General features: G+C 40.6%; 1 protein-coding gene across 9 annotated transcripts in view; it reads left to right on the forward strand.

Moving 5' to 3' along the window:
* The first annotated feature begins 8,765 nt into the window (after positions 1–8,765).
* The window catches only part of fat1a (FAT atypical cadherin 1a), a 67,976-nt gene continuing 61,342 nt past the window's right edge, over positions 8,766–15,399 (forward strand). For all 9 annotated transcript variants that reach the window (XR_004570514.1, XM_034231529.1, XM_034231530.1 and 6 more), the window contains exons 1-2: positions 8,766–8,904; positions 10,423–13,712. Coding sequence is in view for 8 of the 9 variants with exons in the window: in XM_034231529.1 (XP_034087420.1) it covers positions 10,448–13,712 (3,265 nt within the window). In the remaining variant the exon portion in view is untranslated. The remainder of the gene's footprint in view (positions 8,905–10,422; positions 13,713–15,399) is intronic.

The following is a 15,399-nucleotide window of genomic DNA, read 5'->3' on the forward strand; positions in this document are numbered from 1 at the left end:
ATTCCCCAACACTTATGTGTGACAATAATGTACACAACACCAGAGCGTTAGTGCGCTCACAAAAGCAGATAAAATGAATGTATCCTTAATCATCATCACAACATATTTTACTTCAGTTAAGCTTTCTGCTTGCATTAGCATCCTGCATATGGTCAGCCAACCCAGTCTCACGGCATTTCGTGTTCACCAACACGATTTTTAATCTATTGATTCGTGAACACGATTTGCCTCTTTTTTTCGTGTTGCACAGCACGGTTTTAAAAGCAATGTATTTCTACTGCCTGCAGCACGTCTTTTTCTCCGGTCGGGTCGAGGAAGACCGGAAGCTGTGTGGTTCATAAAAACATGTTCTTACTCAATATCAAGCCAGAGTTATTGCTTTTATTTGAAATCGTATAATTTCGGACTTTTGTTGCCGTCTGTGAGGAAAATAAATGGGGCTCAGAGCCTCAGGATACTGAAATCTGTATTTTTTAAATCTTTTTTTCCTTCTAATTTGTTATTCTTTTCAAAATAACACACTGTTATTTACTCACCAATAACACACAATTATCCTTGCTTTTATTTATTGGTTTAATTCCATAATCTCAGGCTTTTTTGGCGTCCGTCAGGAACTGAATTTCAAAATAAAAATAACCGGAAACAGACGTAGGCATTTCGAGCGATTACCCAAGATCCTCAGCTATGGTTTTAAGCTCGCTTATTGGATGTTTTAGCCGCAATGCATGCTGGGATTTGGTGTTTATATGATATGAAATCCGGAAAACATTTTAAAAGAATAAAATAATACTTAATTCCGAGCGCTCTTGCTTTTCTCTTTGAAAGTCATCACATAACGGCATTGTAATACACGGTTCGGCTGCATTGTATATTACAGATCTGCCGTAGTTCTTTATTTATAGAGCCCTGATGAGAAGACCTTTGGAAAAACTGAGAAAATGCCGCCGAAACTGAATACTTGACGTGGATCATACATATATTTAACAATTAAACAACATCTTCAATTTCTCTTCACACAATACGTCTCCTTGCAGTATCAACACTAATTCGGCTGACTTTTACATTTGATCTAATTCACAGATAGGTTATATTTACACCATAACGGTGCACAGCTGATATAAAAGGACTGTAGTTTTTAAAGATATTACTGATTTTCTTTGAATGTAAGAATGTAAATACTGAGTCTGAAATAGTATAGCAATATGCTGTCAAATTATGTGAAAGCATGCATAAAACTACACATTTTCAGATGTTGTACGAAAACAAAAGTGTCCTACACTAATAATACAAAGTTATTATGGCTGTGTGTACCTTGTGTGCACCGCCTAGTGGTTAAAGCACGTTATTGAATTATTGTGTTTTATTTGATTAAAAAAATATTAAGAGTACATACTTTCATAGGGGGAAAGTATAAATATAGAATATAAAAAATCAAGAAGGTACTATAAGTGATCTCTACAATAAAACAGTTTAGTGCAGAATGTACAAAGATATTAATAGGAGGAGGTGCAAAACAGAAAAACGAATTAACCTTTATTTAAACATTAAATAACAGATTAAGGTCTTCTTTTAAATAAGAAAAAAACTTTGGGGGTATCTATCTACAGATAAATATTAAGCCTGGCAAAGTACTTAACGTCTAATATATTGCTTTCCTGCAATGTTAACTATGTTGAAGCACTTTTTTTAACTGATATTATACATATGAATTATACTCTTATGTATGTAGATATAATAAGAAATGTGCAGAATATGACAGTTTAATGGTGGAGGTACACACATATTGATAGATGTCTTGTAATGCACTGTTGAGGAACCTGTGACCCAAGTGTTTCATTCATTGCATAACTACACCGTAGTTGTGTATATGATATGTCAATACACCTTTGAAAATCTTGAAAGGGATGTGCAAAATAGCCATAATATACAGTCTTTAATTAACTATTAGTAGAGAATAATGAGTAATGAATATACTTTATTACTCGTTTCCATTCATGTCAATTGCAGATACATGTTTAGTCTTCTCAAGCACCAACTATCAAATATCTCTCTTGATTGTTGGCACTTGACAATCACCTTACCTGAATTTTACTCAGGTGTAACTAAAGTCTGATTTAAGGGTTGTTTATATTTCACATAATTAATCAGAATCTGCAAAGTAACTCAAATAAATGCAGTGTAGTAAAAATACCAGGTTAACCTCTGAATTGTAGTGGAGTAGAATTACAAAGTAACAATGAGCTGTCATGTGGGTATTAATGCTGCGCATTATGGACACAAGCGATTTTCACCCATTTATTAATTATATGTTTTACATTTGATAACACCAATGTGTTTAATACTGGCAACTTCTAATTGTGGGAAAAACGAAAACGTTCAGTAGAGACGTCCCATAGAACATTTTGCGAAACACAATAGCCAGCATGTGTAGTTCTGGGGGGGCGTTCGATTCCAGTTTTGGATAGTCTGGCGTGGTTTCGTTCCATTTCACACAGCTGTTTGACGCTCTGCGTAACCTTACGGGACTGTAGTCCTAAACGATAGCTGGGGATTATGGGTAGTGTAGTGTCTTCGGCCATCCTAAACTTAGAAATGTTGACAATCGCAATGATGCTCGAAATGTCCCTTATAGTCCTACGTCTGTTTCCGGTTATTTTTATTTTGAAATTCAGTTCCTGACGGACGCCAAAAAAGCCAGAGATTATGGAATTAAACCAATAAATAAAAGCAAGGATAATTGTGTGTTATTGGTGAGTAAATAACAGTGTGTTATTTTGAAAAGAATATCGAATTAGAAGGAAACAAATATTTAAAAATAGAGATTTCCGTATTCTGAGGCTCTGAGCCCCATTTATTTTCCTCACAGACGGCAACAAAAGTCCGAAATTATATACGATTTCAAATAAAAGTAATAACTGTGGCTTGATATTGAGTAAGAACATGTTTTTATGAACCACACAGCTTCCGGTCTTCCTCGACCCGACCGGAGAAAAAGACGTGCTGCAGGCAGTAGAAATACATTGCTTTTAAAATCGTGCTGTGCAACACGAAAAAAAAGGGGCAAATCCTGTTGGTGAACACGAATCAATAGATTAAAAATCGTGTTGGTGAACACGAAATGCCGTGAGACTGGGTTGGGTCAGCAGTCATGATATGTTAAGCACACTCTCTTGGATATATTATCTCCCCAAGCCACCTACTCTACCAGCCAGTCAATCAGCACTCCAGAGTCTCTGGGGAGGAGAGGAGGAAATGTGGCATGATAAGAAGCGAGAAGAAAAATGGTTTCAATGCATCTGATATACATGATTAAACAAGACCGATTCACCCCTATAACGTCACGCTATTTATAAATGAAAAGGAGGATTGGTAAGTAAACAAGATTTTGACAGCTGATGATGACAAAACCTTAGGATACAGATTCAGTTTTACCCCCAATAACAGCAGCCACAGTCACATTTTGAGCAGACGAAAGGCACCAGAATGATTCAACAGTTTTAGAAATTACACTAATTCACATTCTGGTTGAGAGTAAGATGTGAAAATCTATACCACTCTTTTGCACACAAGTGGAATACATCTTTTCATCTAACTCACACTTATTGCACATTCCCCAGAAGAGTTTGCCATGTGGGAAAATGCTTGTAAGCACTCGCCATCTTCTTCTAATAAGCATATTTTGTTACGTTAGGATAGAGCAAGGGTTTTCCCTCTCTCCTGTATTTATGCTAAGCTAAGCTAACTGGCAGCAGTTTCATATTAAGCAAACATACATAAGACAATGGTATCAATCTTCTCATCAAACACTCATCAATAAAGTGAGTAAGTATGTTTCCTAAAATGTCAAAATGTTCCTTTTAATGTAAATATTTTAATGAAAATTGCATGTAACTCGTGGAGCGACACTATACATTTCAGTAAATGCAATAAGATAAAATGTTTAACAGACAAAATGTTCATGATTGCCCTTTCTTTATAGGCTGACTAGAAGGACTTTCTTCTCAAGGTTAATAAGGCTGTTTACAGCACATTTGAAATGCACTTCTGCGGTCCACCTGGGCACATCAGAGAAGGCTATCTCATTTAGCTTATGAATCGGTTAATAACAAAGAAATGCAACCCAATTGGAGTCAAATGTAGAGTTTATAAACAGGGAGAAAGGGTGCTATTGATTTCCCGAAGGACACAATGCCGGTTTTCATGATAACCTTGCATGCAGAGGGAAGTGCACTAATCTATTTCACACATTTTATCTTTCCCTGGCATGCTCTCTTAAAGTAACACCACCAAATAAATAATGCAGTAATGTTAACTCTCCAAACCGGTTGCTCCAGATATAGCACAGTGTATTCTCGTGTCATTTTTGTTTTAGGTTATTACGGAAGCTTCTACAACCAAGGGGCTTTGCTTAGATAATCTCCTGCTTTGCTTGAGGCAGCGTGAAGACTCATATTCAGAGCACAGCAGTTTGTCTCCAGCTGCAGGGGCAATGTCAATTGTTTATTACCCGTACATTTCTTGTTATTTAAGAGAAAAAATCCCCTCATTTAAATAGTGTTAGGTACATAGTGTGACTAAACAATTTCTTAAACTGAAAAAGTTGTCTCTTCTGCCCAGAGACTAATCTTAAACAGTGGCACCAGCTCTGTGAGGGTCAATGTCTTTACTTGAGGACACTACAGCAGTGTGGATATTGAATTATTCTAATCTCTCGTACAGTTAAACTTTGCCTCGGGATTCAGATCCAGATTGGTTGGTGGGAGAAACAGATACCTGTGTGCTCAATAGCTGCAGGCACACTACAAATCATCTGTATCTTCCCTGATCTCTCTCCAGTTTCTAGTTGCAGGGGAACCTACAGCTTAAGACATTAGTCACAGGGGAAAGGAGAAGTCACTCAGCACGCCGGTCCATGCCTCAACATTTTGTGGGAAGGGTGGCGCAGTGGTCTGTGCATCTGATCATCAGATCAAGGGGGGTGCTGACACTTAACCCGGATTTGCTCCGGGTAATGTCCACAGTACATGTATGATATCAATGTGTACTTGTAAAAGCGCCTCGATGACTTCGACGCGTGAAGATGGACGGTGTTGCGCAGTGCACTGTGCAATGATCATCAGATCAAGGGGTGAAACCCGCCGCTGCTGCATCTGTAAAGCCGTTGTGTCCTTGGGCAAGACACTTCACCTGAACTTGGTCCTGTGGGTATTGTCCACAGTGGTGACCATTGCATGTATGATATGTGTAATGTGTATTTGTAAAGCGCTTTGAGCATCTGGAAAAGCGCTATAATAAATGTAAGGAATTATTATTATTATTAACATCTCTCAGAAACACAAGGACAATCTGTGGCAGATTAGTATGATTTTAAGAGGACATTTAGTCGTGTTAGAGGAAATATTCAGTACACTGTCTTAATGAGGCTTTGAAACTCAAGATGGGAGTTTATTTTACACCTGTATGGCACAGGAAACATAAAAGATGAGTCAACCTATCACACATACAGTGACTTAAATATTAATGTCCAACAAAAAGCCTCCAGGATGTTATTCCCTATGTTTTTGAGTTAATGTGTGTCTATCTCTTAATGTATTATTTTTGAAGGAACTGGAGGACTTCCTAATGCAAACACCTCCCCAATACATGTAGGGTAAGGCAATGAGACCTGACCCCCAGCAGCCAGGACTGCAAACACTTGGTGAGATCAAAGCAGTGGAACCAGCCCTGGGCATCACCTGACCTGAATTCAATTAAAGCTTTATAGGCAGATCAGAGGGAGGGAGAGAGAAGAAAAAAGCTGTTTCAGATCCTGACATTGTCTGGGACAAAAGTAGGAGCGAGATAGAGGGGAGTCCGAGAGAGAAGAGAGAGATTAAACATTACACACTTGCACTCTTACACACAATCTCAACCTTCCTCTCCCACCCTCCTCCCTTCTCTTTCTGTCTTTTACACACACACATACACACACACACACACACACACACACACACACACACACACACACACACGCACACACACACACACACACACACACACACACACACACACACACACACACACACACACACACACACACACACACACACACACACACACACACACACGCACACACACACACACACACCAAACCCTATGTCTAGTTCGTTTACGCAACCTGTGGGCAAATGTGACTTTAATGAGCCAGTGCTGAATGGACATTAGGCAGAGATTCTCACGCTGGACCGCCGGCTTCAACAGCCCCTCTCGGCTCTGGCATTTTTTGGCAGCCACTTCACAGCACCGTGTCGGGTTCAGTTGTTAACCACATGTTCGAGGAGCTTTTGCTTCTCCAATTGCATGCACTGATCATTATTACAGCTATGGTGGTTTCTTAGAGGGCACAAGTATGCAATCCCTAAACAGAATGAATTGAGAAAAGCAATAAAAAAAAATGCTGTGGGGTTTGTTGCTTTGATTTTGGAGATGAATAAACACAGCTAAACTGCAGGCAACACGCTGAACCGTGCATGCCAGGAATGAGAGGCATGATGTCAGAGCTGAAGGTGTAACATCATGCCTTCGAGGAGATCTGATATTTCTTCAAACTTTGTGGATTTTTAAATGAATTTCAAGTGCTTTTGGTATGTTAAATACCAATAAAAATGAGCCTGTAACAAAATGTGTTTTTATTACTGTTTATTTATGAGATGTTCTTTCCTGAAGGTGATAATATTCACAATTCACTTTTTAATTCATTCATTATAAGTGGGATTTATGTGTTAAACATATAAGCAGAAAAGCAGAAAATGAAAAACCTAATGGCTGATAATCAAAGACATCACTTTCTTCATCAGTTGTTAATGTGACTTCCATGTCTCTCCGCCTACTCGGTAGCTCTGTCACTTTCCGAACGGGAGAACTGAAGGCAAGGACATCTCGACGTTGCCGGGTCTTCTTTTTGCACTCCTATATCAGGCTTACGACATTCCCGATATCACCTGAAGGCAGCAACAGCATGAATCTCCACCTGAACCGTTTTATGGGAGAGGAGCGACGCGAAGCATATAAAGCTTAACTGTATCAAGCCACCAAGTGACATGGCTCTGATCGGATTGGAACAGAAAGCTCCGAAAACTGTGAGGGACTGAAGAAGAATAAAGTGACGGATTCTCACAAACAGAAGCCCCACTAATCTGAGAGATGCTCGCAAAAAAAGATTCAGCAAAAACAACCAGGATCTAAGTGAAGTTTGGAGCTGCGATCAGCCAGCTGGTCTGGTGAGTACAATTACAGACTTGGGTTCTTCATTTAAAGAAGGTTAAAAATACTCTTAAAACTTTCGCTTCAACTCGAAGCATATTTTTAGAAGCGTCAAGGAAGAATGATTGTTTCGTTCTGACTTGTGCCAAAGAACCAAATGCACAAATACGCACGCTTTGCGCAATCACACGCACCTGCACTCACACACCTACACAGGCAGGAGCAGTACAAGTTGACAAGTTGTCTGCAGCACAGGGTTTCTGCAGGCGCACCAGCTGGATCACTGCAGTACGGGAAAGCGCAGTGAGACAGCGCCATCAATCGCATAGCAGCCACACTCCTGAGTGCCTGTGGAGTGAATGTAGAGCAGTTTTTGGTCTGGGTAGCAGTCAGGACGGATGTGTGGGGAGAAGGGGGGTTGGTTGGTGGGATCAGAGCCTTCATGGCAAATGTTCCTCCACCATCAGTCACACTGCTCTAATGCCAACACACAGACCCTGGGACGCACTGCTGGACTGGACACTATCTGCGCAGGCGATTAAAAGACAATAACATTAGTAAGAATAAGGAGAAGCATGATAATCTCCAGAATAGATGTTAAAACAATAAATTGCAACCACACGCACAGGGCACTTTGCATTTTCAAGTTTTATTAGCCTATTTGTCATCATCAGGGATGCCATGAACTGCGATTTTATTTGCAAAATACAGTTTATCCACCTATTTTATGCTAAATTATGATGTGAATTCACTGTGCATTTTTCAGCACAGAGAGCATAAATGATTGTGTAATTGACACTGTCTTCATGGTGTTTGTTTGCTTTCTCCAGCTTTTGGTCATACTGAGCTCACCTCTCTAATTGTGTCACAAAAGAGCCTCGTAACGGCACATAAGTGGTTTGGGCTGCAGCTGAAGAGGTGCATATTGGATTACCGTTAGTCCCATTTGAGCAGATAGGGTTTAGCCCTTTATAATACTTTCTTAGGTTAGCCCACTGACCTTACCTCAAGAGCACTTGTTTTTGGTCAATTTTAAATCCATTGTAATGTTAAGGAAAGAATAAGAAAATACATGAAATGTAACTTAAAGTTATAGGCTATGTAGCCTATTATATGTCACATATTTCTTAATTACATTTTTTTTTAATGATCCATGTAAGCACAAGTACATAATTAAAGCTATATATCATCAAATACGTATAATCAATATCTGCACAAATGGATAATGGTGTTTCAAAGTTTTAGTAAAATATTTTCAGTAAAAGGAATAAATAGCTAAAGAACAGTCTACATTGGGCCATTTTGTGGTGGTTTGGAGATTAAGAAGTTAAGATTTAGTTAGCCAACATAATATTTTTAACTAAAAATATAATGTCAGCTACGGTAAATCAAAGTATGCTACCCTGTTCCTGGGTTCACAGCGGAAAGGTTTTATCCTGCTGCCAGCCGATAAGTAGATCCGGACGTGCGCAGCGCGGAGAGATACCGGGCAGCTCGAGAGAGGGAGGGAGAGAAAGGGAAGCGGTGAGGGGATAGAGCGGCTGCTGGTGGTGGTGGATGGAGTAACGGAGAGGAGACAAGTCCACGTATTACCATGCCGAGATTTGGACTACATAAACTACCTGCAAAACCTCCAAACATATGAGATTAATAATAGAAGAGGTACGTGAATCGTTGTTTGTAAACGTGGTGGTTCTTTGGCTCGTTTAGCGTTTATCTTTGGCATTTGTGTAACGAGTAAAGAAAGTTGAGATCGGTTAGGTCTGCTATTGTGAGCTGCGGACTGTGAGAGAGCCGCTGCTGCTTTCTCTGCCTCTTCGGGGGAAGTTTAGTCTCAGAAAAACTATTGGAGTAGTGTTGTTTGTTATTACACCAGGATTTCGTTATTCACCCGAGATGTACTTTAGGTTATGTGTTACGTTGCGTTTGAAAAGTATAGTGCTTTTCCCCAAGCAAATCTCACTGAGCGCATGCACGGCTACCATCGTTTCATGAAGTGAATGGCTTTAGTTGGGGGATGGGGCTGGAAATGAAACAGTCTGCAGACACCTAACTTACTTTCTTCAAAGATTTTATATTGTCTTAATGGAAACACTTCATTGGTTAAAGGTTGCAAATAAAGCGATTGAAGGTAAACTGTTTTGTTGTACGTGTGTAAAACTAGAAGTTTTGGTTGTAACGTTAGTTGGATTTTTTACAATGGTAGCAGATGGTTCTTTTGTACCTGCAGGCTATAGTTTCAAATGTAAGGTGTTCTTAGTTAAGACTGTCACTTATTAACCCAGCATAAAGCATTAATAAGTAAACCATGTTCGGGTCATTTTGACACGCCAAAAGTAAATAATGTAGGTTAGGTTTTATACACAGCACTCCTGCGCAGACATGGCAACGTCTTGCTTTTATTTGTCTTTGTACGGACTCCCACGCAGCCGAGTGGTTGTAAAGCGGCTGTAAACGAATGAATCTGCAATTTTAAAGCAGCCTTAAAACCATTTTCTTCCGAGGTTTTTTCCAGTGATTATAGCTTGATGTGATATAAAAGAGCACCCTTGTATTTGATTTACCACGGCATGGTTTCTAATTTATCTTTACTGCCAGAGAAGTCCAGTTTCCTTGTAAGTTATATGATGCTATTATATAGTTGCTGCTGCTTGCAGTTTAAATTACATTTTCAAATCGTTATTGGGTGACCAGATTGCATTTCTATACATAAGGGAAAAAAAGGGCAACTGGCTGATAAATTAGCAGTCTAGCGTTGAATACATTTTTCCATCAGCAAGAAAATTGAGGATGTTCTTTGCAAGTTATTTATTTGTAATCTTTTTAAGCTGATTTTTTGGATAAATTACAGTATGTTCTTCTGTTATGAATTGCACACAGATTATTTGGCATCTGGCATTGTGCAGACGTAGGACCAGTTGAGGCTAAGATCTTGTCACCTGACTGACTGCACTGCTTTATCTTATTTCCACATGGAACCTATTTAGCTATTTATCAGCATGGTTGCCACTTGTCATGACATTCAAAGGAGTCTGGGAAAGTGCACAGTTAAAAAAGGAATACGGAATTCAGTATTACGACTTTTTCTCCATGATGAATAATGTGTTTTATTTATATTATTCAGATTTGACTGTTTTTTGTATGTTGTCATACTAACAATTGTATTTTTTGTGTTTCCAGGTGGTTCTGTGAAGATCACGGTACAATGATGGGGACGCGCTTGGTTTCACTGCTTGTGCTGCTCATGCAGCTCCTCTGTGGCTGCGCAGGGAACCAAAGGATGGCGAGGGCTGCCTCCATGCAATTCACCCAATCTGTTTACAATGCCACAATATATGAGAACTCTGCTGCTAAGACTTACTTAGAGAGTCACGCTAAGATGGGGGTCTACATCACAGACCCATCCTGGGAGATACGGTACAAAATCATCTCTGGAGATAATGAGAACCTATTCAAAGCAGAGGACTACCTGCTGGGAGATTTCAGTTTTATGCGAATAAGGACCAAAGGAGGCAGCACTTCCATTCTGAACCGGGAGGTTGAAGACCACTACATGCTAACTGTTAAAGCTTCAGAAAGGAGCACTGATTTTGAGTGTCGCACTAGAGTGAAGGTGCAGGTACTGGACACCAACGATCTGAGGCCTCTTTTCTCACCAACATCCTATAGCATCTCTCTGCCAGAGAACATGGCCATACGCATGAGTGTGGCCAAGGTCACGGCAACAGATGCAGATATCGGTACTAACGGAGAATACTACTATAGCTTCAGGGAGTGGACGGACATGTTTGCAGTTCATCCAACAAGTGGTGTGGTGACACTGACTGGAAAACTAGACTACTCTGATAAGAAGCTGTACGACTTGGAGATCCTTGCGGTGGACAGAGGAATGAAGCTGTACGGCAGCAGCGGCTTCAGTAGCATGGCCAAACTCACAGTGAGGGTGGAGCAGGCCAATGAGCATGCACCTGTAATCACTGCTGTAACCCTGGCCCCCTCGGATGCAGACCATGACCCCACCTATGCTATTGTGACAGTGGAGGACAGTGACCAGGGACCAAATGGAGAAATAGCATCATTGAGTATAGTGGCTGGTGACCCTCTTCAGCAGTTCAAGGCTGTGAGAAGCAGCCCTGGGAGCAAGGAGTATAAAATAAAATCAGTCAAAGATGTGGACTGGGACAGCCAGCCTTTCGGATATAACCTCACTTTACAGGCGAAGGACAAAGGCAGCCCCCCTCAATTTTCATCTGCTAAATTGGTACATGTCACTTCTGCCCAGTTCAAAGTGGGCCCTCCAATATTTGAAAAGGCCGTTTACAGAGTCAATCTTAGTGAATTCGCCCCTCTTCTTACACCTGTCACTATGGTAACAGCTTTGCCAAAGTATCCACAGCTAAAGTATGCCTTTAGACACAAATCTGACAAGAACAGATTTACTATCAATCCAGATACTGGCTTAATCAGCACTGCAGGACCAATCAATGCTGATTCTGCTTCTCGATTTGAGCTAGATGTGATCACCAGTGACAAAAAAGCGGCAACAAAAGTGATCGTTGAAGTGATTGATGTGAATAACAATGCACCTGAGTTCCAGCAGCCATCTTACAAGGCCAGTGTTGATGAGAATGTGCCCACAGGGACCAGTGTGATAACTGTTAAAGCCACTGATTTAGACAGAGGGGAAAACGGCTATGTGACCTACAGCATTACCAATATGAGCCCTCAACCATTTGTCATCGACTACTTCTCTGGTGTCATCAGTACCTCAGAGGTCCTGGATTATGAGCTCATGCCAAGGATTTATAGGCTCAAAGTCAGGGCGTCAGATTGGGGATCTCCTTACCGGAGAGAGGTGGAGGCATCAGTCACCGTTACATTAAATAACCTGAATGACAATAAGCCCTTGTTTGAAAATGTAGACTGTGAAGTTACTGTGCCAAGAGATCACGGCGAGGGAGAGCAGATAACAACCGTGTCAGCCATAGATGCGGATGAGCTGCAGCTAGTAAGGTACTATATTAAAGCCGGGAATGATCTCGATCTGTTTGAACTGAACCCAAACTCTGGCGTGCTCTCATTGAGGCACACGCTGAGTGAGGGAGAGGCAGCTAAAGTGTCCTTTCATAGTTTACATGTCATTGCGACCGATGGCGAACACGAGACTCAGCCAATGTTCATGAACATAACTGTCATCACAGCACGCAAGCCTGTCCAGTTAAAATGTGTTGAAACTGGTGTCGCTACCATGTTGGCGGAAAAGCTACTTCAGGGCAGCAAAATCCACATGCATACTGAGCTGGATGACAACTTCATGGACTTTCACTCAGTCAACCGGTACCCTCCTCTGTTTGACGAGTCCTTCCCTAGTGTTATTGAGGTTAAAGAGGACCTGCCAGTTGGGGCCCGGATTGTGCATTTAAGTGCCACAGACGCTGATAGCGGTTTCAATGGAAAACTAGTATACGTTATTTCAGGAGGTGACACAGAAAGCCGCTTTGTAGTTGATATGGAAACGGGCTGGCTTTTGGTTTATTCCCCTCTTGACAGGGAAACAACAGACCAGTACACCCTCAACATTACAGTTTATGATCTTGGAATACCACAGAAATCCTCATCACGCCTCTTGGGGGTTAAGGTCCTGGATGCCAATGATAATAGACCTACATTTTTGCAAGATTCATATTCAGTTGAAATAAGTGAGAGTATACCTGTTGGTACAGAAATCATCCAGGTGGATTCAACAGACAAGGATCAAGGAGATAATGGAGTCGTGAAGTATTCAATTTTAGGAGGCACAGATCATTTTGCCATCCATGAAGACACTGGTGTAGTGACTGTGACAAAGCTGCTTGATCGTGAGCTCCATCCAGTTTATGTCTTAAAGGTCGCGGCCCGTGACCTGGCAACGAACGAGCCTCAGTTAGTCTCTACCGTGCCACTTAAAATCACCTTGGAAGATGTGAATGATAATCCACCAAGATTTGTTCCCCCTAACTATCGCGTGAAGGTGAGGGAAGATCTTCCTATCGGCACCGTTATTATGTGGCTGGAGGCTCACGATCCTGATACTGGACCTTCCAGTCAGGTACGATACAGCCTTATTGACAACGGAGACGGGTATTTTGAAGTAGACAAACTCAGTGGGGCTGTACGGATCGTGCAAAATCTAGATTATGAGACAAAACAGGTGTACAACCTGACGGCAAAAGCTAAAGACAAAGGGAAGCCCATGTCCTTGTCCTCCACCTGTTTCATTGAGGTGGACGTAGTGGATGTGAATGAGAATCTCTACAGGCCTCTGTTCCGATCGTTTATGGAAAAGGGATATATAAAGGAGGATGCACTTGTTGGGACATCAGTAATGACTGTTTCAGCTGAAGATGAAGACAAAGAAAGAGACGGAGAGATTCGATACTCCATACGAGATGGATCCGGCCTGGGGATATTTACCATCGATGAGGAAACTGGTGAGTCTCTTTTCTCAGTGTTACTATAGAGCTGAATAATACTGGTGATCATTTCTGAAATAATTTGCATCAGAAATGTTTTATGCAGCCTGAGTTTATTCAGTTCATGTCAATGTATAGAACAATGAGGTAAGGGAGTCTTCCAGCAGACGGGAAAGGTTCCTAATTCCAGTCATTTTTCCTCTTTGGGAGAATTGACGGCAAGAACAGACGGACCAGCTGTCTCTCAGTCTCAGACCTGTGTGGACATTCCTGAGTAGTTGCTGTGGTATTACGAAGATTCTAGGTCATTTCACCTCTTTCCACAGTTATGGTGTCGCTCTGTGAATACATACTCCTTTTTAAAATAATATCAATTTGAAAAATGATCATATATGTTGGACCTAAGGTCAAAATACTCTAGTAGCATTTTAGAAATAAATGTATTTTATAACAGAATATATTCATTATCGTACTGAAGGCAGATTTAGCTTGCAGGTTTCTTATTATGTGGCAGAAATATGTCAATACTTGCTCCGCTGCCCAGAATGATTTTATCAGCTGACTCAAATGAGCTAAAAATAAGCAGTCTGGAATTCCAGGAGTTCCTTCCCAAAACCTAGCAATCACCTGATTTGGATGTTTCAGACTTGGCTTGCTGCCTTCCTTTTAAAACTCGCTAACCACATTCTTGTGCAGCTCAAAGGGACTTTTTTCCGCTGTTTGAAATTAAATTCCTCTCTGCATTATACATATTTAATGTCTAAATGAGGCAGTGAAACTTAATGCATAATACATTGATTTCTCTTGGCACATGTTAACCTTAAAGGTTCATATCTGCATAATACAGATTGAAATGTATAACTGTGCTGCTGAGATTTACTGTCGTACAAAGACGTTTATATTTGTAGAGTAATGTTTATTAAGAATCAGAAATATGCGACTTATTCACTAAGTTGACAGGAGCTTTCCTCAGTGATCCTGCAGGGAATTACTTCCTTCTGCTTGGTACATTTAGCACGAGGAGATGAGACTTTATGAAGGATCTGTCCTGCAGGACTGTGTGTCAGCTGTTGTGTGTTTATGATTGTTCTGTGGTAGTAGTTGGATTTTCATACCTGTAGATAGATGCTGCACGCTTGAACCAATAACTATATATGCTGTTCTATTTTTGTTTTAGGTCAGTTTCTCCATATTTATGAACTATATTGACCATATTTGAAGCAAACGATAATATGTAGGATAAGTGTAGATAAGGCAACATGCATGCCAGCAGCTAGTCTAACTCAAATTCCTATGTAGTGTACAGATTCATGGAGCCTAGTCTGATCTTCTACTTAATCCATGAGGTCCATACAAAGTGATTATCAGGAGGTGTAATGATAGGATTGTGCTGGGTGGGGTTCTGTTATTATGGATTACATCTCAGGTCAGTAGACAACTAAATACAGCCAAGGTGGTAATGCCCCTCCTTCATCGCACTAGACGAAGGGTGCGGTTTCTACTATATGCATTTAAAATATTTTTGCTTCTAAAAGGAAAATATAAGCATGGGTGCTATGTATTCAATGCTGCAGCTGCATGTAGTGAATCTTAACCAGAATGTGTTAAAAATGGAAAACAAATGAAAAAGTGGCGTGAGGAAAAATTCTAGAAGCCACCTTCAGTCATGGAATTAGCTTTTTAAGGGTGGGAAGGAGTGAGGGAA

The sequence above is a fragment of the Gymnodraco acuticeps genome, unplaced genomic scaffold (genome assembly GCF_902827175.1).
Source record: "Gymnodraco acuticeps unplaced genomic scaffold, fGymAcu1.1, whole genome shotgun sequence".
Taxonomy (NCBI): domain Eukaryota; kingdom Metazoa; phylum Chordata; class Actinopteri; order Perciformes; family Bathydraconidae; genus Gymnodraco; species Gymnodraco acuticeps.